This window comes from Mercenaria mercenaria, chromosome 6 (genome assembly GCF_021730395.1).
Source record: "Mercenaria mercenaria strain notata chromosome 6, MADL_Memer_1, whole genome shotgun sequence".
Taxonomy (NCBI): domain Eukaryota; kingdom Metazoa; phylum Mollusca; class Bivalvia; order Venerida; family Veneridae; genus Mercenaria; species Mercenaria mercenaria.
The window spans coordinates 63430707-63452324 of record NC_069366.1 but is presented as its reverse complement, the minus strand read 5'-3'; the positions used below and the strand labels follow the sequence as shown (position 1 = coordinate 63452324).

Genomic DNA, 21618 nt, shown 5'->3' with positions numbered 1-21618 from the left:
GGGTCATGATTTAAAATTTTTTGTAGAGGTCCACTAGGCAATGCTACATGTCAAATATCTAAGCTCTAGGCCTTCTGGTTCATTTTTTAGAATTTTTTTGAAGATTTTCCTATGTAAAATCAAGTGACCCCTGGGGCGGGGTCAATTTTGACCCCGGGGTCATGATTTGAACAACTTTAGTAGAGGTCCACTAGGCAATGCTACATGTCAAATATCTAAGCTCTAGGGCTTCTGGTTCTTGAGAAGAAGATTTTTTAAGATTTTCCAATGTAAAATCAAGTGACCCCTGGGGCGGGGTCAAAATTGACCCGGGGGTCATGATTTGAACAAATTTGGTAGAGGTCCATTAGGCAATGCTTCACACCAAATATCTAAGCTCTAGGGCTTCTGGTTCTTGAGCAGAAGATTTTTAAAGTTTTTCCTTTCTGTTGCCATGGCAACCAGAGTTCTGCACGGAATTCAATTCTTTGAACAATTTTTGTTTGGATGAAATTGGCCTAGCGGTTTATGAGGAGATGTCATTTAAAGTAAAAGTTTACGGACGATGGAGGCCGGACAACCGACGACGGACACCGGACGGTGACTGATCAGAATAGCTCACCCTGAGCCTTTGGCTCTGGTGAGCTAAAAATAATTACCACACTGAGACATATTTTTATGGAATTCAATGTTGCATCTGTCCATGAAATCACAGTGAAACTACTGACTCAAGCACCCAGGCTAACTTGAGCAATTCATGACATTAAAGAAATATACTTACACTTGACATTTCCATATAAATTGGTCAAACAATTCACTGAGCCCTGGGGCAAGCTTTAACTCTGCTAACTTTCGTTGTACCTGAAACAAGGCAATTATTTCATTTAATTCTGCAGGTGTATCTGGTATTACCTTAACATCATCTTGTTAGGAAAATGCCATTTTTGAACTCAACAATATATCTTTATATAAAAATTAAGATTCTACAACAGTAACACTGTCAGTCTGATTTATAAACAAATATGAATATTGTATACAAACTGATATATTCAGCATTTTCAAGAAGTGAGTCACGTTACATCCCAGCACGTGATATTTTCAAAAGCTGCTGAAACAACTTGCTTTTTTCTATTAACATGTATCCATCCCTTATGACTAACAGTATAAAAATCAATCCTACAATATACAGTGGAACAAACTGGGACAGTTTCCTGTACTACATACAAGGCTGGAGACATACCCATCATGCCGATATCAACGTGATCCAAGTTGTTGTTGAAAGAAAAAATCCTGCTTGCTAATATACTACTAAGTATAGTATGATAATGTACTAATTCAAATCAACACCTATAACATAGCTTCCCTCACAGTGTGCTGTTTTTTGCTATGTTTACCTAGCAAAATCAGACTTTCCTCATGTACAGCTTTCATTCTCTAAACAAGGTTTCTTTTCTTCTTGGTACTTTGTAAGTTTTTCAGTAACAGACACAATACAGCTCACATCAATAATGGTGAAGGAAGACCTCAGGTGCCCCTTCATACAGTATATCAGGGAAGGGGCTGACACCAAAATAGAACTATTAACATTCCACAAGTCAGCATTTATACTATGGTTCACATATCTTTTAGCTACCTAGCACATCTCTGCACAAAGAATAATGTATTCCTAGCAAAAGGAAACTTAAGCCTTACACAACTTCTACTCCTGGTACCTTTTATTCTATTTAACCTTGCTACTAGTACTAAATACAACTTCTACTCTTTCAAAATATATATATAACATACTTCCTGTTAAAAGAATCAACTCCTTTTTTTCCAAGAAGAACAGACCTCGTTTTTAAATAACTTCCACTCCTTATTGCAGCTATCACTAACCTTTTTTCTGTGTTTTCCAAGCAAGAACAGACCTAGTACGTAAACAACTTCTACTCTTTGTACAAGCTCCTCTGTTATTGTTAGACCTTGTTGTTTCTGCATAGGACTCTCTGCTGTAGTTGGTGCAGTTATACCTATAGGTAGATTTGGTCAAATTTCAGAACTTTACAAAATAAAATTTATTTTAGCTCCATATCAATGCACTGCAGGATTGTATAAGGTAACTATTATTATACATTCCTTTCAATAATTATTGTAACTAAATGTCTACAGCTTCTGGATTAAAAGTACAGTTGAGACTCAATATCTCGAATTCCAAGGGATCAAGCGTTTTACTTCGAGATAACCGAAATTCAACTTAAAATCATATTTTGTGCAAGTGTTTCCAGGACAGGCCTTGAAATTTTGCGATACGCAGGTTTAAGATATTAATTTTAACTGTTCCATTAGATGTGCACGTCAGTTAAGCTAACCAGTGTTCCTCAATTCTTTACCAGTATTAACCTGTTTTCCGCAAATAAATGAGGACTACACCACATGAATTGCAAGACGAGGACAACAGTTACTGATCTCTGGCATATACTGTTTGTCAATGATAACTGTTTGGAAATATTATATTCAACCTCTTGAGCTAATTGAGCAGGTGGCCACTAATCTCAAATAAACACACTGTTAAAATTAAAGGTAAGCATTATAGTTCACCCCATTAATGCAAAAAGGTACAAAGTGCTGATAAATAAAGAATGTTATGGTATCTTTTTGCATTAGCCCCTTGATACGAGCAAGGTACCAACTAGCACATACCTCCAATAAAATCTTCCATTTCGTCATCTAGAGGATTGTCATACGGTTCCTCTGCCATCTGGTTCTCAATCCATTCCATCCAACAATCTAACTCACTTACCATACCCGGGAACCGTGGAGTATCTATGAAGGAAGATTTAGCAAATCAAACATCAGTTTTAAGGCAGTTAAGCAATCATTTACTTATTTTCAACATATTTATATACCTGGCATAAGACCGTAAGATCCAATATTTTCACTGGGCTAAATTTTCCTGAATTTCACCACTGGATTAAAATTAAGTTAATCATAAATGTATCAAATTAACTAATTTTACTTCATCTTCTTCATCATAACACTATCTCAGTTATGTTTAAAGAAAATCTAACACTAAAATAATTATTTAGAACAAGAGGGTCATAAAGGCCCTGTATCGCTCACCTGACCTATTGACCTAAAGATCATCAAGAGTTTCATTAAGATATGGTCATAAATGTGGCCTCTAGATTGTTAACAAGCTTTTCCTTTGATTTGACCTGGTGACCTAGTGTTTGATCCCACCTGACCCAGATTTGAACTTGACCTAAAGATCGTCAAATTTAACATTCTTACTAAGTTTCATGAAGATTATCAAGGTTAACATTCTGACCAAATTTCATGAAGATACAGTCATAAATGTGGCCTCTAGATTGTTAATAAGCTTTTTCTTTGATTTGACCTGGTGACCTAGTGTTTGATCCCACCTGACCCAGATTTGAACTGGACCTAAAGATCGTCAAATTTAACATTCTTACTAAGTTTCATGAAGATACAGTCATAAATGTGGCCTCTAGAGTGTTAACAAGCTTTTCCTTTGATCTGACCTGGTGACCTAGATTTTGATCCCACCTGACCCAGATTTGAACACGACCTATAGATCATCAAGATTAACATTCTGACCAAGTTTCATTAAGATATGGTCATAAATGTGGCCTCTAGTGTTAACTAGCTTTTCCTCCGATTTGACCTGGTGACCTAGTTTTTGACCCTACATGACCCAGATTCAAACTGGACTTTGAGATCATCATGAGTAACATTCTGACCAAGTTTCATGAAGATACAGTCATAAATGTGGCCTCTACAGTGTTAACAAGCTTTTCCTTTGATTTGACCTGGTGACCTAGTTTTTGACCCCAGATGACCCAATATCAAACTCGTCCAAGATTTTATTGAGGGTAACATTCTGACCAAGTTTCATTAAGATTGGGCCAAAAATGTGACCTCTAGAGTGTTAACAAGCTTTTCCTTTGATTTGACCTGGTGACCTAGTTTTTGACCCCAGATGACCCAATATCGAACTCGTCCAAGATTTTATTGAGGGTAACATTCTAACCAAGTTATATTAAGATTAGGCCAAAATTGTGACCTCTAGAGTGTTAACAGTCAAATTATTGACGACGGACGACTGACAACGGACACAGGGCAATCACAAAAGCTCACCTTGAGCACTTCGCGCTCAGGTGAGCTAAAAAAGGAAAATAAAATGGATAGGTATAATTTATAATCGATATGCTTTTTTTCACATAAAACATGCAAAAACAGAAAGCCCTTCATTTGTATTGAAGTCTCAAGCTCTTAATTCTATTTTTTGTTGGATTTTAAGAAACACATACACCCGACACACCAGCATTAATAATGAAGAAGACCCTAGGCTGCACCTCGAGACAGTATTTCAGGCAAAGACAGGTATCTAAGTAGTCTCACTGATCATCTACAAGCCAGCTAATGATGATCCAGGTGAGAGTCATACAAGTGAGAGGCAAGAGTTTCTTATTCAGTACATGTACCTTTAACCACAAGCAATTGGTGGTTTTGGACATTACTACAGACATTCTTAAAGTCACTTATGAACAAAGACAATCTGCAAACAGACATTATTTTATTTTCCCAAAAGATAGTTTTGATAGATATAACTTAACCATATACTTACAAGCTTTGGACACAGCCAGATTGACAAGTCTAGGTAAGAGTTCTGGTATAGCCAACAACAATTCCTGGTTTATGTCTCGTACATTTACAAACCCTTTACTTCTTTTCTGTTTATTCTGTGCAAATACTGCAATGCAATTATATACATTTGAAATGTGTTGCAATTATTTTCAACTACTTTCAGTTGGATTTAAAGTCACACAAACAAATTTGGGCCAAGGTGCCACTTTTCTAGTTTTTATGGTGGAAGAAAGAGCCAGTGTCCATCCAGACATTACCTCAAATACAGACGGGCACTAGGGTAGAACCACTGCTGTCACAAGCCTACTGGATGGATTTCTCAAATGAAAAACCTAAGAGCTCAAAAAAGGAGATGAGTGGCATGCAATTCAAAGTCACTCCATCACATAGGCCTTTTAAAATGCAACCAAAAACTTCTCTAAGAATCTTGATTAAGCTCTGCAACAATATTTTAGGCATTGCTCAACACCTGGGTAGAACCACTAAGAAAATCAAAGTTAGCCGTCTGTAACTCTGTGTCACAGTGAAAGTTCTGCTAGGTTTTGCCGTTGTTGGAAACAGAAAATCACAGGGGCATGCTCTGGCCAGTCTGACATATCTTGACCCATGAGTAACGCTCTCCCTCAAGATCCACTACTTTAGTCATCAATTACAAGGAACTTTTGTATTATTTTGATCTAATGCTTCTTTACATTATACCAAATGCTACTGCTGATTTATATTTTGATATTTTTAAACTTCTTTCTTATTCAAATGTACTAATGCATATATCAGCTTTAACACTGTGTCTATAATACTACTATGACTATATATCCCTTCTTTATTATTACCGTAGTATTCCCTGAAGAAGGCATGTAGCTGAAACGTTGGAATGTAAGTAAATTGTAAATTGACTGTGTGTTTGGTTTTTTATCCACTACATAAATTACGCTCTAATTTCTCCAATTAGCAGATAGATAATACCGCCCTAACAAAATTTAGCTCCTACATCAAGGGTGATAATAATTGTTAATTAATTCACGGCACTATGTAGTAAGTATAACTGTCAATCTTGTAACAATGAAAACCACTTACATGATGATTTGTTGTCATATATATCGAGGTCTGAGATTGCTACTGCGAGAATTCTACAAAAGTTGGCAAGCTGATCATCCTTTAGACACTGTATCAATGTTTGTATATTATCTGAAAAGAAACAGAAGAACGCTATACTTGTTCTTTTCCACATACATAAAGGCAGTTTCTTTTCCTTTATACAGGGGACCTGCTATGAGGCACTCATTTGTATTATGGCTAAAACAGTTGGTAAGTTGGTGTCACCTAAGTAACATTTCTGTTAAATTATTTCCAAATCACACCAATGGTATAACAGAAGATCATGTGAGCAGATATTTATATTTTTAAGTCCAGTGGCCATGTTTTACTTAAAATGTTATAATTTGAACAAGCTTGGTAGACTGTCACAAAATATGTGAAATTATTTCGAAATCCAGCCAGCAGTTTATTGGCAGATGCTGCATGATGATTTTTTTTTATCTTTTTGCTCTGGTAGCCATGTTTTTTGACAAATCAAAATGATGTGAATAGTTTTGAAAAAGGATCACCAAAGACATATCAAAGAAATTATTATATATATCAAACTTGAATTGTGGGCAACTTAACTCATCGGTCCTACAGATTTTTTTCCGGGTCCTTAATGATACAAACATATGTAATACTTACTAATTTTGTTCAGATCTAGGAGTATTTTCTTTGACTGTAACATGTCTTCTATTAACTGGCAGGCTATAATGAAAGTTTTCTGGTGTGCTAACAACGTGAACATATAGCTGAGGACATCTTCCTGCTCCATCAAGTATGTGGTCACCTGTTCTCCAACAGTCTGAAATACATCTTACTACATGACCTTTTATAGAGAAATTTAAATGCTCAATGTTTCTACTTTCAGGCTCATGTTAATCTTAATCAGTGCATTTGTCAGAGCATGTTACATACAGAATTGTCTGTAGACTGAAAGTTAAGCTTTTATAAGAGGTAAATCAAAATCTGAAAACTAAGGCCATAATTTCTCTTCTTAATCTTTGTAACACATAATTCTTTAAATTTTCTATGAAAAATTTTAATATTCACTTAAACAAAAAATAATATAATGGGGCCAGTAATAAAAGGAGAAAACCTCTAACACATTGTCAACCTTTCAAATGCTTTTGCTGAGTACAGATATATATCATGAAGAAAAAGAAAACTATATAAGGATTAGAGACTTACAGTTGGTGTCATTTTGGTGAGAATTTCTAGCACCATAGCTTTGATTCTTAGGTCTTTATCTGATTCTGTAAAATAAACAGTTAACATCAAAATCTGTAAAAACACTGATGAGGGGTGTATAAACAGTAGATACTGTCACTAATTGCAGAACTTAAATAAAGGGCAGGGATTTCCCCTGTAACAGCGGTCTGAAGTTTGCTGGAATGCAGGAGAGCTTCTGGAACTGGATTCTCTTTTGAATCTTGCACCATCCTACAACTTAAGTTTTCAGCATTCTTTTGAAGGAGTCCTTCATGTGGGTTAAAGGTGATTAAGACTAAGGCTCCCACATTCACATATTTAAACAAGTCTGTGTTGTGTTTGACTGGTTAACATTTATAAAATTTCTAAACAATCACCATTCCAATCATCAGTCTTTCTCTGCTCATAAAACTGATCAAAATAAGTGTTTTCTGCCTAATTATGATATCAGATGTCTCTTTTTTTGGTAAAAAGTAAGCCCTAAAGTCTTGTTTGATAAGTGATAAAGTCTTTTATCAAGACGGAACTTACCATGTAAGACGCCTTTATACAGTGCTAAATTTCATTGATTTAAAACAAATTGTTCCATTTTGCAATGGAATCATATCAAACAGTGAAAAAACGTAACAATGAAAAGTAAAAACAGCCTGAACTTGCAAAAACATTACAAATACTTACCTTTGATATTTTTCCTACACATATAATTTGAGAAAAAAATGCATTTTCGACTGAGGGCCCCTGCTATAGAAGGGGAAAAGCCAGCCAGAGTCATGACTGAAGACATTTATAACTGCCATTTAAACAGCATTGTTTCCTGTTTGAAAGATCGTGTCAACAGAATTTTGTGGAAGCCTTAGTGAAGACACAAACAAGCTGTTAGAAAATTATTATATATTGATTTACCTCGTCTGTATTTTGTGAATGGAGGAAAGAGGGAGGGAAACATCAAAATTCTGACAAGCACCTGAAACAAACAGAAAAAGTTTGAAAGAATATGTACAGTAATAATAAATGTTAACTTATTGTCATTTCACAAAACCATATAAATACTACCAACTAATTTGTTTACCCACTTTATTGCAACATAAACAAGCTTTAATATTCATGTAGGCTTGTTCATCTTTCTTTTTGAAATTTGTGATCGCACTGTCTCCTATTTGTTGCAACAGGAAACCAAAAGTAGTCATTACCAACAGTATTAAATGTCTAACAGACAAACCATGGACGTTACTAGAGATACATTGTTAGTAACTTACTATTTGCAAAATGTCATGTGCTCGATAATCATCTACAAATGTCCTATCATTACTTTTCCCATGTTTTGTTTTTGTTTATCTTCTCAGACCTACTGCATTATAAGCATTTATAAAATCAATACTTAAGTCTTCACAGCTGCATATAACAATTTTATTCTACAACTGACGTGACAAAACTGTGGAATATCAATTTTCATCATACATAAACACTGTAACTTACATCTACTCCACCATTTTTATACAAGCTGACTGCGTATTTATTCTGTTCATCATCAGCCCCAGATTCATCTTGACCTCGTCGCGACTCAAAGTTCATCAATTTTCCAAGGATCACCTGAAACCAATCACAAGCATTCATAATACAAGGGAATCCCTCTTATACATGTTTAATGAACCTCTGAAAAACAGGACCCTATCCCACACCCTTCCAAACTGAACAATCATTTTGGTCTGGAATAAGTTTCTTGTATTAAATATAACCCCGCCAAACTAAAAAATCTGTCAAAACTGAGCTTTTACTTTTGTTCATGCAGCTGTTTAAGTCTTGATGGTTTTACTGGATAAAAAATTCTACTTTAATCAATAGGCTCCATGCTTATAAAGCTGACTTCTTCAAACTCAGGCAGCTGATTTTGAGCTCCAACAAGAAATGGACCATTCTGAGACTAGTCTCAAAACTCACAAGTTCTATATGAATAGTAACAACATTTGAACAGATTTTGGAGAGGACCTCAAAATGAAGGTAGACATCAATTTTGATGAAGATCAATAAAATGGTCTTAGGCATAAGAATTCTACTTTTAGCTACACCTGTACTTGAAAGGGGCCCAAAGTGCCCCAATTTGAAGAAACTTTGGTTAGGACCTTATGATGGCCCAAGTTTCATGAAAATCTAAAAAGTGATTCATGGGAAGTATTTTCACTTTCAGCTCCAGCTGCCCCCAAGAGCCCAAGCACCCCCATTTGAATCAAGACAGTGGACTAGCCACCTTTACGAACAGCTCACCCTGAAACTTGGTTCAGGTGAGTACACATCTGTTCACCTCATTAATAACTGAGATTCTTTTCTTATAAAAAAAGAAATATTAAAGAAAACTGATATATATATATACCACTATGTGGACAGTCAAGTATTGAACTTTGAACAAGAGCTGTCTCCATAGGATGACACATGCCCCCGATGGCACTTTAAATGAATAGTTATGGCCGATGTTCGAGTTTAGGACCTTTGACCTACGGAGCTGGGTCTTGCGCGCGACACGTCGTCTTACTGTGTCACACATTTATGCGTAGTTATTTTAAAATCCATGCATGAATGACAAAGATATGGACCGGACACGCCCATCAATGCACTATCATGAAAAAAGACCTTTAACATCTAAGTGTGACCTTGACCTTTGAGCTACGGACCTGGGTCTTGCGCATGACACGTCGTCTTACTGTGGTACACATTCATGCCAAGTTATTTGAAAATCCATCCATCGATGACAAAGATATGGACCAGACACACCCATCAATGCACTATCCCTAAATGTCTAAGTGTGACCTTGACCTTTGAGATACGGACCTGGGTCTTGCACACGACACGTCGTCTTACTGTGGTACACATTCATGCCAAGTTATTTGAAAATCCATCCATCGATGACAAAGATATGGACCGAACACGCCCATCAATGCACTATCCCTTAATGTCTAAGTGTGACCTTGACCTTTGAGCTACAGACCTGGGTCTTGCGCGCGACACGTCGTCTTACTGTGGTACACATTCATGCCAAGTTATTTGAAAATCCATCCATCGATGACAAAGATATGGACCGGACAGGAAAAATGCGGACAGACCGACAGACCGACGGTTCAAAAACTATATGCCTCCCTTCGGGGGCATAAAAAGAAGTGTCAGCACCAGGTTTGTTGTCTCATTGTTGCTGACATATACAGACGCATGTCCTTTTTTTACACACAGGTACAATGTAACTACCAATCGCTAAAGTGACATTGCATCAAAACTACAACTTACCAAAATTTAGTTCTAGTAGTAAATTACTGTAATTGCACTCTGTGTAAACTGTGATAAAATGCTGACTTTTATGAGCACTCCTGGTGGGTACGGGATTGTTCAGTACATAAAATACCATTATTTATCATTATCATCATCATTTCTATTTCTTTTTAAAATTTATTTTTTTCACAAAGCATGTTGCTAACAGAACATTTTTAATGAGTTTTAGTTGAAATTCACGCATTTCTTAAATTAAACTTAATTCAATTGTTTTAGTAATTTCCATGTTTTCAAGGACAAGCATCAAATTCAAGGACATTTAGCAGTTTATGCAAACCATGTAAAATAGGGGGAAAATCGGGTTGCAATGTGACACATATGTTATACTTTAGAAGAAAATGACCGAAAGTTAATTGTATTGTGTTTTAAATGGTATGGTTAGAAAACATGTACTTTTTTGAGAGGGAAATGCGGCCGAATGTCAGCACACCCCCCCCCCCCCGCAAAACAACTGCTTACCTTCAAGTCTTGAAAAAACTGTTCTTTATCACAATCAGGGTCGAGGCTTCCTTCGTCCAGTTTGGTAACTGTGAGTGGTATATCATTATCACTGACACTCTCTAGAACATGCTTCGGTACCTGAAAACAGAAAAAATACTCTCTAGAACATACTCTGGTACCTGACAGGCTGGCCTCTAAGTTTCAGACTGCTGCAAGAATATGGCAGTAAGGAGTCTAAGCTTCTTACAAAGTCTGAGAGTTAATTCATATCCCTGGAAACCTGAAACAATTGAAATACAAGGCAATATACTGAACACATCGATACTGGGGGGGGGTAAGGTATGAGTGGTTTTACATTTTCTTAAAACAGGGTCGCTCAAAAGCTCTACCAAGCTTATGTTCATTGTTTCACTAAGCAACGGTAAATAAGATTTTTTCTGGCAAATACAGCAAATGATCCCAACCAGTGTTCGCGTTTACGGTGTATAGGTATCTTAATACACAATAAAAATGGTTTTACGCAAATTTTTCAAGGCCATTGTGTACATGGGACTCGAATTAAACAAGAGCACCGCCTTGCGGGTGCTGACGCTCATCTGATTTTTTTTGTATAATAGAAATATTGTCCTACCCATGATTTTCTAAGTCTAAAAAGGGCCATCATTCTTGCAAAAAGCAGGATAGAGTTATGTTTCTTGATGTACAGTGTCCACTTATGATGGTGAAAAACTGTTGCAAGTGTTAAAGCAATAGCTTTGATAGTTTATGAGAAAAGTATACTTAAACATAATACTCAACCAAGAAAATGATTTTCTAAGTCCAAAAGCAGGCCTCGACCTTAACTTTTTTCAGCAGTTGCCAGCAGGTCCACCAACTGCTAAAATCTAGTAGACCTGCTCAGACTTTAGTGGACCTCCAATTCTATCACATAAATTTTGATGTTGTAGACGTCATAACTTCATATGACTCAAAGCAACAGGACTTATTTCTAAAATAATTAAAAATGGAAGAGTGTAGCAATCTGTTATCCCGAAAAAATAATTATTTTGAAAAGTGTCCCAAAATATGGACACAATAATCATCATCCTCCCGACCCGTGTTGAAAGTGAAAAAAGAAAACATCAACAATTAATTATCGGTAATTATTCTGATGATAAACTAAGTAATTGGCCTTGTTTTCATCTTCAATTAACACCCTCTCAAAGAGCTAAAAGAAGTGTGTCGGTTATTGTGGCATCTGAAGAGGAGATCAAAGCGGTATAGTGTCCCCGAGATTGTCATGGTATTACGTCATGTTTTCGCGCCATGTGATACATCACTGTCTAATCGTACTTTCTCGATTCCTTTAACTGTTGAGAAGAAATCAGTAAAAAAGTTTTTTCTTTAATTTTTTAAAAGCGAATGTGCAATATCCCGAATAAACTGACATGTAAATGTGTCAAACGGTGAACGATGATAGTGGATGTCCTACCTCTGTGACCTATTTGCCCTCAAGAAATTTACATTATTGTTTGAGAACTTCTGAAGAATATCTAACAAAGTGTTGTGTCAAAAAATACATGTACAAAGAATCATTTAAAACTTATTAAAAACCGCAACGACATCATACTGCTTTATTTTAAAACCACAAATTTCTATTTACGTTCATTAGGTCACGTAACCTATTCTGCCGTGCTAACAGAAATCTGTTTGCCAAAAATCGTTTTACTCCATGTATTTAAATTGCTGCCGCTTTTTCATTATTTAAGATTTTTTAATTGTGTTTTTTTGTACTTTTTGGTCAAAAGTCTGAATTTTATTACGATAGTATGTACCGTTTATTTACTTTGTGAAAGAAATAAATAATCAAGATCGCGCTGTTTGAAATTTTACAGAACATTATATGAAAATTTGATCGTTTTTAAAGAATTTTGCCTACATTCCTGTCGATATCTTATTAAAATTGTTATAGAATTCAAACTGTATTAGTTCTCAAGCGGTGTTGAAAATTTAAAGCAATTATATTAAAAAATGAATGCACTACGCGCGTTTTTTGTGTCAAAAGTAACCGCGATGTAAATTAGACATTACGATAGGGCGCACGTGCTTGTGGAATGGAAAATTACCAGCATGACGTTTTGATATTTTCACGATTCGCGGGTAAATTCCAGTCAATCCAGGTAATTTTGCCTGATGTAATTTCTCAATTTGGTAAATACCACGTAAAAACCACTCGCCCGATCGGTGGAGTAGTCCATTCGTGCTCTCCTGACTTTAACTCGCCAATGCTTATAACGGTAGAATGCCGTACTTAAGGCAAAATCAACTTTCGTTTTGTGAATTCGCCGATATGGGTACGATTCCCCCCCCCCCCCTATTTGTTTACTTTTCAGGGTTTTATTTTATTTGCAGACCGTGACTGAAAATTGGTTGACCGTCGGTCTACCCAACTTTTGATAGTTAGTGGACCTGCCGATATTTTGGTTGCGTCGGTCCAACGGTCCACCGCTAAGGTCGAGGCCTGAAAAGGGGCAATAATTATTGCAAAAAGCAGGATGGAGTTATGTTGCTTGCTGTACAGGGTCAGCTTATGATGGTGAACAAGTGTTGCAAGTTTCAAAGCAATAGCTTTGATAGTTTAAGAGAAAAAGTTCACCTAAACATAAAACTTAACCAAGAAATCTGATATTTTCTAAGTCCAAAAGGGGCAATAATTCTTGCAAAAAGCAAGATGGAGTTATGTTTCTTGATGTACAGGGTCTGCTTATGATGGTAAACAAGTATGCCAAGTTTCAAAGCAATAGCTTTGATAGTTTAGGAGAAAAGTTGACCTAAACATAAAACTTAACCAAGAAATCTGATATTTTCTAAGTACAAAAGGGGCCATAAATCTTGCAAAAAGCAAGATGGAGTTATGTTTCTTGCTATACAGGGTCAGCTTATCATGGTGAACAAGTATTCCAAGTTTCAAAGCAATAGCTTTGATAGTTTAGGAGAAAAGCTGACCTAAACATAAAACTTAACCAAGAAAACTGATTTTCTAAGTCCAAAAGGGGCAATAATTCTTGCAAAAAGCAAGATAGAGTTATGTTTCTTGATGTACAGGGTCTGTTTATGATGGTGAACAAGTATTCCAAGTTTCAAAGCAATAGCTTTGATAGTTTAGGAGAAAAGCTGACCTAAACATAAAACTTAACCAAGAAAACTGATTTTCTAAGTCCAAAAGGGGCAATAATTCTTGCAAAAAGCAAGATAGAGTTATGTTTCTTGATGTACAGGGTCTGTTTATGATGGTGAACAAGTATTCCAAGTTTCAAAGCAATAGCTTTGATAGTTTAGGAGAAAAGTTGACCTAAACATAAAACTTAACCAAGAAATCTGATATTTTCTAAGTACAAAAGGGGCCACAAATCTTGCAAAAAGCAAGATGGAGTTATGTTTCTTGCTATACAGGGTCAGCTTATGATGGTGAACAAGTATTCCAAGTTTCAAAGCAATAGCTTTGATAGTTTAGGAGAAAAGCTGACCTAAACATAAAACTTAACCAGGCAACGCCGACGCCGACAACCGCTCAAGTGATGACAATAACTCATCATTTTTTTTCAAAAAATCAGATGAGCTAAAAATGGAACTAAACGTTGTGAGTTTAAAGTCAACAAATACTAATCACAACATCAGAACCCAATTTCATTTTCAGCAGCAATATTTTCTAAAAATAACACAGAATGACATAGCCTGTTGTCATTCAGACTGATTTAGCCGGATCAAGATCTCTACTTATTGATGTAAATTATATGGAAACAGTCTGGTTTGAAAACAGCTGACTCATGCATTGCAAACCGTAAGTAAGATGGAATCTCCAGTGATCACGAACACTGGTTTTAATTTTTAAAGCAGGGCTTGAGCTAGGGGATTGAAATTCAAGTTGCCCGATTTTTTTTATTCACACTCCACTAATTATCCACTACCGGCCTATTGACACTTTGCTCGAATACACATGGCATAATTTAAGCTCCGCCTCCAGATAAAGAGATAATGGTCTCTGACACCTTTGTTTTGATAAACTAAACAGTAGGGATTGATATTACATTAACTTACACATTCTTCTTTGACTTTTCAAAAGTCATCTTTGACTTACCTTCAATAATTTCCTTAGATCCACATTTACTCAGAACTTTAGAAACGTAACTGAAATACACATAAATTTCTGACAACCGCAGCAGAAACTGGGTTGACAACTTTTTCTTTTGATATTTGCCCACACTAGCCGATCAAAAGGAACATGTTTACTCTGTGTGATGTCACTGCTGCTGATGTCGTGATGACATGTATTTAACTCAGTTCTAGTGCAACACACATTTGTTAGTTAAAAAGGGACTGACAAATGCTTTTATTGGTTTTAGTGTTTTGACTGCACATAGCACTGGGAGCTTGATTTAATTTTTGCTGAGCCAATTTTAGAATATGAAATTATCACACTTTTTTGAAATTGTATTCATAGATCTAATTAAAGGGTGACTGGTTTGGGCAGTGATTTAGTGGAGCAGCTTAGTGTGAAAATCTAAGGAAATACTTCACTTGATGATACAAGTATGAAATTTACACTAAATATTCATCATATGGCCCAAATTCAAAAATGATCGAGGGCCATCTAAAAATCATCCATTTTCAAGATGGCCTCCAAATTTCAAAATGGCTGCCAGAATTGAGGCATTTTTCATATAATCAGGATCTGTAAGTTTCTAAAATATCATATTTGTTGGGATGTAACATGTTTTTCCCTATCAATTTGTTCCCATAAGCTGAAAGTTTTATTTTTAATGTTGCCTTTTCCAAATATCGACCCATTTAAGAAGGTCGCCATCTTTAAAATGACCGCCAGACTTTTAGATAACGTTCTTATCACGGCCAAGCATGGCAGGAATGGAATGTTTGTGAGTCTTCTACTTTCAGTGCTATAACCATCGACTATTGATTAAATCCTGGTCCCAGATAAACCTGAAAGCATATTATTATGATATTGGCCTGAAATAAGCTAATATGGTTTATATGGACGTCTCTTCTTTTCAATCCCTTCTCTGTTCTATCCTTTATTTCTTGCTTTGTTTCACTGAGAAACAATCTCAAAATCATGACAATACTGAACCATTGCTTATCAGCTGAAACAAAATCTTTAATCAAATGATATGTTTAATGATTATATAGAATGAACTACAAACACTACAAGGGCACACTTATATAGTTCATAATGTCATATTACTCAGCATGGGGTTCAGTGACAACTTCAATACGTATATGTATATAAAAAAAAACAAGTCGTATCCCATACAGCAAAATGTTAAAATATATATTGAAGGCGGTAAAAGGATAGTCCCTTGGCCTTCAAATTATAATAGTACATACTTTGTATTAACAGATACCAAATTTGAATATATCATTGTAAGTTTAAGTATCTGTGCTTTTGTTTATGTTCTATTTCAAACTCTTGATAATGTCGAAAAGAGTTTAATAGAAGACCTCCTAAACTATGGAATAGCTTTCTTAGATGCGTTGAAAATAAAACTAAACTAATTAGTTTTCGTGCGGATAAAGCAAGACGTATCACTAATGGTGATGAATACCCCCAGATATCAGCTTATTGTCAGAGGAGCAGGGTTATTGAAAATATGATACATTGCTTTGTATATTGTACAGGGAGAAAATGTACAAAGACGCACAAAAAATGGTGTGCAAAACTGTATAAGATCTCCATACTTCACTGCTGTACCTTAAAAAGAAGAAAGTAGGTCAAGATCAAGGTCACTGAAAATCAGTTTTGAAATGTTTGTTCAAAACTGTACAAGTGGTTCGAATTTTATGGCAATATCTTAAAAAAAGAAGAAATTAAGTCAGTAGGTCAAGGTCATGGACAAGGGACCATGTAATTTGCTTTTTAATCTTGTCTTTTGGCAGTTTCTGTGATATGAAGGCTCCATAACCACAAATCAAATCAAGCCTGCAATATTTTCGTTTATGTCGTGTTTGGAGACCTATGGGTTTCCACTTTTTTATTTTATTATATCACCAAGGGTCATCAACTAGTTATACTTAACATATAAAGTATGTTAAAAAATCCAATGTAACTTTGTTCGTATTTGAAACAAATAAAGGGCAACAACTTAGTCAAAAATCATTCAAATGGAACGTATTTGCACATGCATAACTACACTTGGTATCAATGATAATAGTAATAACAAGGTGTGATAAAAGTCTGGCATACAATGACTGATAAGTAGCGCGGACATTTTTTTCCATATACATATATAGAAAAAATAAAGGGTATAACTATGTGAAAAATAATTCAAATGGAACATGCTTTGCACATGTACAACTTGACTTGGTACGAATGATAACTGCAAGGTTTAAAAGTTAAAAATGATAAAAGTCTCGCATATGATGACCGAGAAATAGCGCGGACAAAAGTTTTCCATATACATATAAAGAAAGAAAAATAAAGGGCCATAACTAAGTGAAAAATCATCCAAATGGAACCCGCTTCGCACATGCGCAACTTGGCTTTGTACTGATAATAATTACAAGGTTTGATTGAAAACTGGCAAATAATTGCTGAGAAATAGCGCATACAAATTCCGTATACAGACGGACGGACTGGAATCCAGAATAGCCCCTAGATATCTCGGGGTATAATGATAACTGTGCAAACCAATAAAATGATCATAGCAACAAAAGGTGCTGATATTGTTTGCAATTTATATATAAACAGAAATGCGCTTGCTCCACGTAATCACGAAGAAGCCGATAATCGTATCTTTGTTCATGCAAAGCATGCCTCATTGACAGAAACCGAACAATTACAATTATTAGTTAGTTTTTGCTACGGCAGTGTATTGATGTTTTGTGACTTGCTTACTTGGTCCTCACTCAGAGGCATTGCCATTGTTTCTTGCTTTTACCTGTTGCGACACTGTTTCTGCATTTGTCGACATGGGCAAGAAATCTGCATGGCAGAAATGGAATGTTTGTGAAACAGCTATAGTTCAAAGTATTCCATAGTCTCAGTGTTGCCAAATACACAATAACTGAGTAGGAAATGGATACATTAGAAAAAAAATTTAGTTATATTGTATGCTCGATCAAGCACGACATGCAAGATGAATGAAGCTCGACTTGATTTGTTTGCCCGGAAACAAAGAGCGTATAATGCGATTCCACCAACAAAAAGTGCTCTGAAACAATTCATCAAGCGAGCAATTTTTCAGGCAGGCCATGTCTGGGGTAAAGCAACTGTTACCATACAGCAACTGCCGCCTCTGTCAAACTGGGGATGGCTGAAGCAGAAGAATGTGTGGGTCCCTTATCGGATGGAATTGTCGGTTATATCTGAATGCTCCCAGGTCCTTCAAAGGTGTGGCTGCAAAAAGACTTCCTGTACTGCCACCACTTAGATCTGTTATGCACAGCAATTTGATGTTGCAACTGTTAAGAAAATGACTAAATGCAGTATATGCATATTTTTTTTTGTTTCGTCTAGAACACGATTTCCGATGTGTATAGTTTCATGGGTATAGTAAATCAACAGAAATAGTTTCTTAAGGTTTGCCTTATAAGAAAATGTTGCTCTTGACTGTGCAAGTGCTCACGCTGTATCCCCTCGTGGTTTATAAGACGCATTTTCTAACGATGTTAATTTATTGCATTGAATGTAATCTGAGTGTAATGTATATAAAACTTATTTTGGTTGGTGTGCTCCAGATTTTATCATTGTTCCAAAACAAAACTGCAAGTTATAAAAACTTAAGTGTTGAGATGTCTAAGCCATGAGCTTAGTTATAAAAAAAAATTGATTACAAATTAAAAGAATATCAATACTACAGATTGATATTCTGTTCTAAACTGAAACGAAAGTGTATAAATAAAACCAAGGAGCTGCGTTCAGTAAACGTTTGATGCCCCCAGTGACATCCTTGTCGGTAGATTTTGCACCTAAGTCCAAAATGAGGTCAAGGTCAAACTGAGGTCAGGGGATGTTTGAAGATGGGGAATGGTCACAGTTTACATCTGTATTTGTATTAATTCATTCTTGTAAGGGGTATTGATGCTAGACGAAAAGGTCCCATTTGGTTAACCAAGAGATGGGCCATGTAAAGCAACCTAAGTCCAAAATGAGGTCAAGGTCAAGGTCAAACTTAGGTCAGGTGATGTCTAAAGATGAGGAATGGTCACAGGTTACATCTATATTAGTATCAAATCATTCTAGTAAGGGGAATTGATGCAAGATGAAACGGTCCCATTTGGTTAACCTCGTGTGGACGAACGGACGGACGAACGAACAAACGAACGGACGGACGGACAGGACAATCACTATATGTCTCCGGCATCAGTAGATGCTGGGGGCATAAAATTGCTATCGTTTTAATGTATTACATGCTTGCCTCAAATAAAGTACTGAAAAGTAAATACAAAATGGCGGCCATTTTGTTTTCGCGGCGGCCATCTTGAAAACGACATTATTTCAAGTGGCCCTTGATCTTATGTTAAAGCGCATGCCAGGTAGTTACTGTCTTGTAAATTTGATGCTTGTATCATCAACTGAAGTATTTTTGCAATATCCTGCTCCACTAATTAGGAAGTTTTTAAGACTGGAAAAAATACTTAACAGGGCTCCAGATAATTTTTTTGGGCCTGTGAGTATTTACTCATCATAATTTTTGTGAATGACTAAAATGGTAAAATCAGAAATTGACTACGAGTAATTTTACTCTTGAAAATCTAAAGATGTAGTGTTATTTCTAGAGCGACGCAGCGGGGCGCCCCGCCCTGCCCTATTTTACTGCCGCCACGCTGCCCTTAAAATGTGCCCTCTTGCCTTTGATCTTCTGCTAAATCCTGCCAGTTTCCCTGTTGACGTGCCTGGGCGATTTTTTGATCAGCAAATTACGTCAAGGCAAGTGCACACAGGTAATGAGAATCAATAAAGTGTTAAACCTAATTGATAAAGAGTATGGATCCTGTGAAATGTCAAAAAGGCGTTCGTAAGCGGCCAGCTGATTACAGAGCACGTGAAAAATGCCCTAGATTTCTTTGTGCAAAATTAAGATAGACCGTTGTTTAGTATAATAACAAGTATATATCAATGTAGTTTGATTCTACTGTAATTTAAACTAGAAAATGCACAAATTTTAATGAATATCGAAAGTAAAAGTAAGTTTAGAATGTCCGTTCACGAGTCTTATTACTCCCGATGTCGTATGCAATTTTTCCATATTTCCTTCAAAAAAGCTGACAGTTGGTTTATTTTTATGATAAGAAACATCAAAATTTGAGAAACTATCTCTGGTTTGCCCTAGTGGGTCATGTAATCTGAGTAAAAACTACTTTCAGACAACATTCCAGTGAAAGTGTACCAGTATCCGGATAGTATATTTTGGATATGCGTTTTAGTAAACTTTAACCTGACTGTAATAGCACTTTTCTGTTAATGAAATATTGATGAAAGACCTGATCAATACAACATGACTTTTGATAAGTATTAATTTGCAAACAGGCCTTTAACTATGTTGTTTACAACATGATCTTCGTTTAAGATTAAGCTTATATCAAGGCCCTCCACTGTTTCATATTCATTATGAATAAGTTGACATTCTTGGTGAATTTTTTTAAAAGAAAGGCTTGAATGGTTTAACCTAAACTATAAAGTATTAAAGTAAAAATCCTTTGTAAACTTTGTTACTGGTTTTGCAGGGCCCACACTGGGCTGAAAAAAGTTGGAGCCACCTTTTTTCTCGGAAACGGTGGAGAGGGTGCTGGAGAGGTTTCCCTTCCCGCGGCGCGTTGAAATTTTTTGTTACTTCCCATAAGCAAATGGTGATATTCTAGCTATATAGGGGGACTTTCGAATGAAAGTGGGTATACCTCTAAAGCAAGTTTTGTATTTTAAAACGTTGTTGGATGTTTGAAGCAACCTGTCTGAAATATTTTTCCATTACAGCTTCTTTTTGTTGTGGGCTTATTATGTAAATGCATGGCCCGGGGGCTGTGTTTTTGGTGCTCTGTGCTTCCGAGAAATCTACCCTGATACAGGATTACATTTCAAATCCATATCTAACTTTTAAAGACATTCAAAAAACTTGGCAAACACCTTTACTAATTACTTACTAAGATCACAGACACGGGTCCAGAGTATTTTTTTTTTTTTTTTTTGATTAATATAAAAAACAACCTTTTTTTCACACAAATAGCTGTCTATATGTTAGTCAAATGAAAAAAAAAATGATGACAAAAATCCGGTCACAGTGTCGTGTATGATATTGGGACCGGATTTTTTGTCATCATTTTTTTTTTCATTTGACTAACATATAAAAAGTATATTTGTGTGAAAATAAAGGATTTTTATATTTAACAAAAAAATACACTGGACCCGTGCCTGTGACTAAGATACTGTCTGACGGTGGCGACAACGTTAAAAAATTCATCAAACCATTCATTATTTTGCCGATTTATTTATTAATTATTTGATCCATGGAAATTAAATGCATCAATCATTTAATCTGCCGTAATGACAACAAAACAAAAAGATTATTTTAACCCGATAATCGGTTGCTAATTGATTGCAAATTGCATCTTCTCGCGTGTCAAGATGTTTATTACACATTGTGTAAAGTAAACGCAGACTGGGTAGTACTATCCCGAAATAAGTTAATTTTATAAGGTAAAATTATCGGAACCAGTCAACTGTTTTTTTTTTAACATAATTTCTCGGAGGTTACGATTTAGAACGTCTGAAACAAAATGGCGGTCCAAATTACGAACATTTTTTTCATTTTCGCCACTCGCGATTTTTCTTCGCCACTTTTATCGCAGATTCGCCAAATGGCTCGAGTGGCGAACGACAGCGTGGGCCCTGGTTTTGGGAAGATTTACCACTTTATTCTGTGACTTAAGTGTGCAATAAAGATAAATGGAATAGAT

General features: G+C 35.9%; 1 protein-coding gene across 5 annotated transcripts in view; it reads right to left on the bottom strand.

Moving 5' to 3' along the window:
* The window catches only part of LOC123548598 (short transient receptor potential channel 4-associated protein-like), a 70778-nt gene that overhangs the window by 41450 nt on the left and 7710 nt on the right, over positions 1–21618 (bottom strand). For all 5 annotated transcript variants that reach the window (XM_053546110.1, XM_053546112.1, XM_053546113.1 and 2 more), the window contains exons 2-11: positions 10690–10809; positions 8392–8505; positions 7819–7879; positions 6895–6959; positions 6349–6508; positions 5701–5811; positions 4607–4732; positions 2659–2781; positions 1855–1988; positions 761–840 (exon numbers count right to left, since the gene is read on the bottom strand). In XM_053546110.1, coding sequence (XP_053402085.1) covers positions 761–840; positions 1855–1988; positions 2659–2781; positions 4607–4732; positions 5701–5811; positions 6349–6508; positions 6895–6959; positions 7819–7879; positions 8392–8505; positions 10690–10809 — 1094 coding nt within the window. The remainder of the gene's footprint in view (positions 1–760; positions 841–1854; positions 1989–2658; positions 2782–4606; positions 4733–5700; positions 5812–6348; positions 6509–6894; positions 6960–7818; positions 7880–8391; positions 8506–10689; positions 10810–21618) is intronic.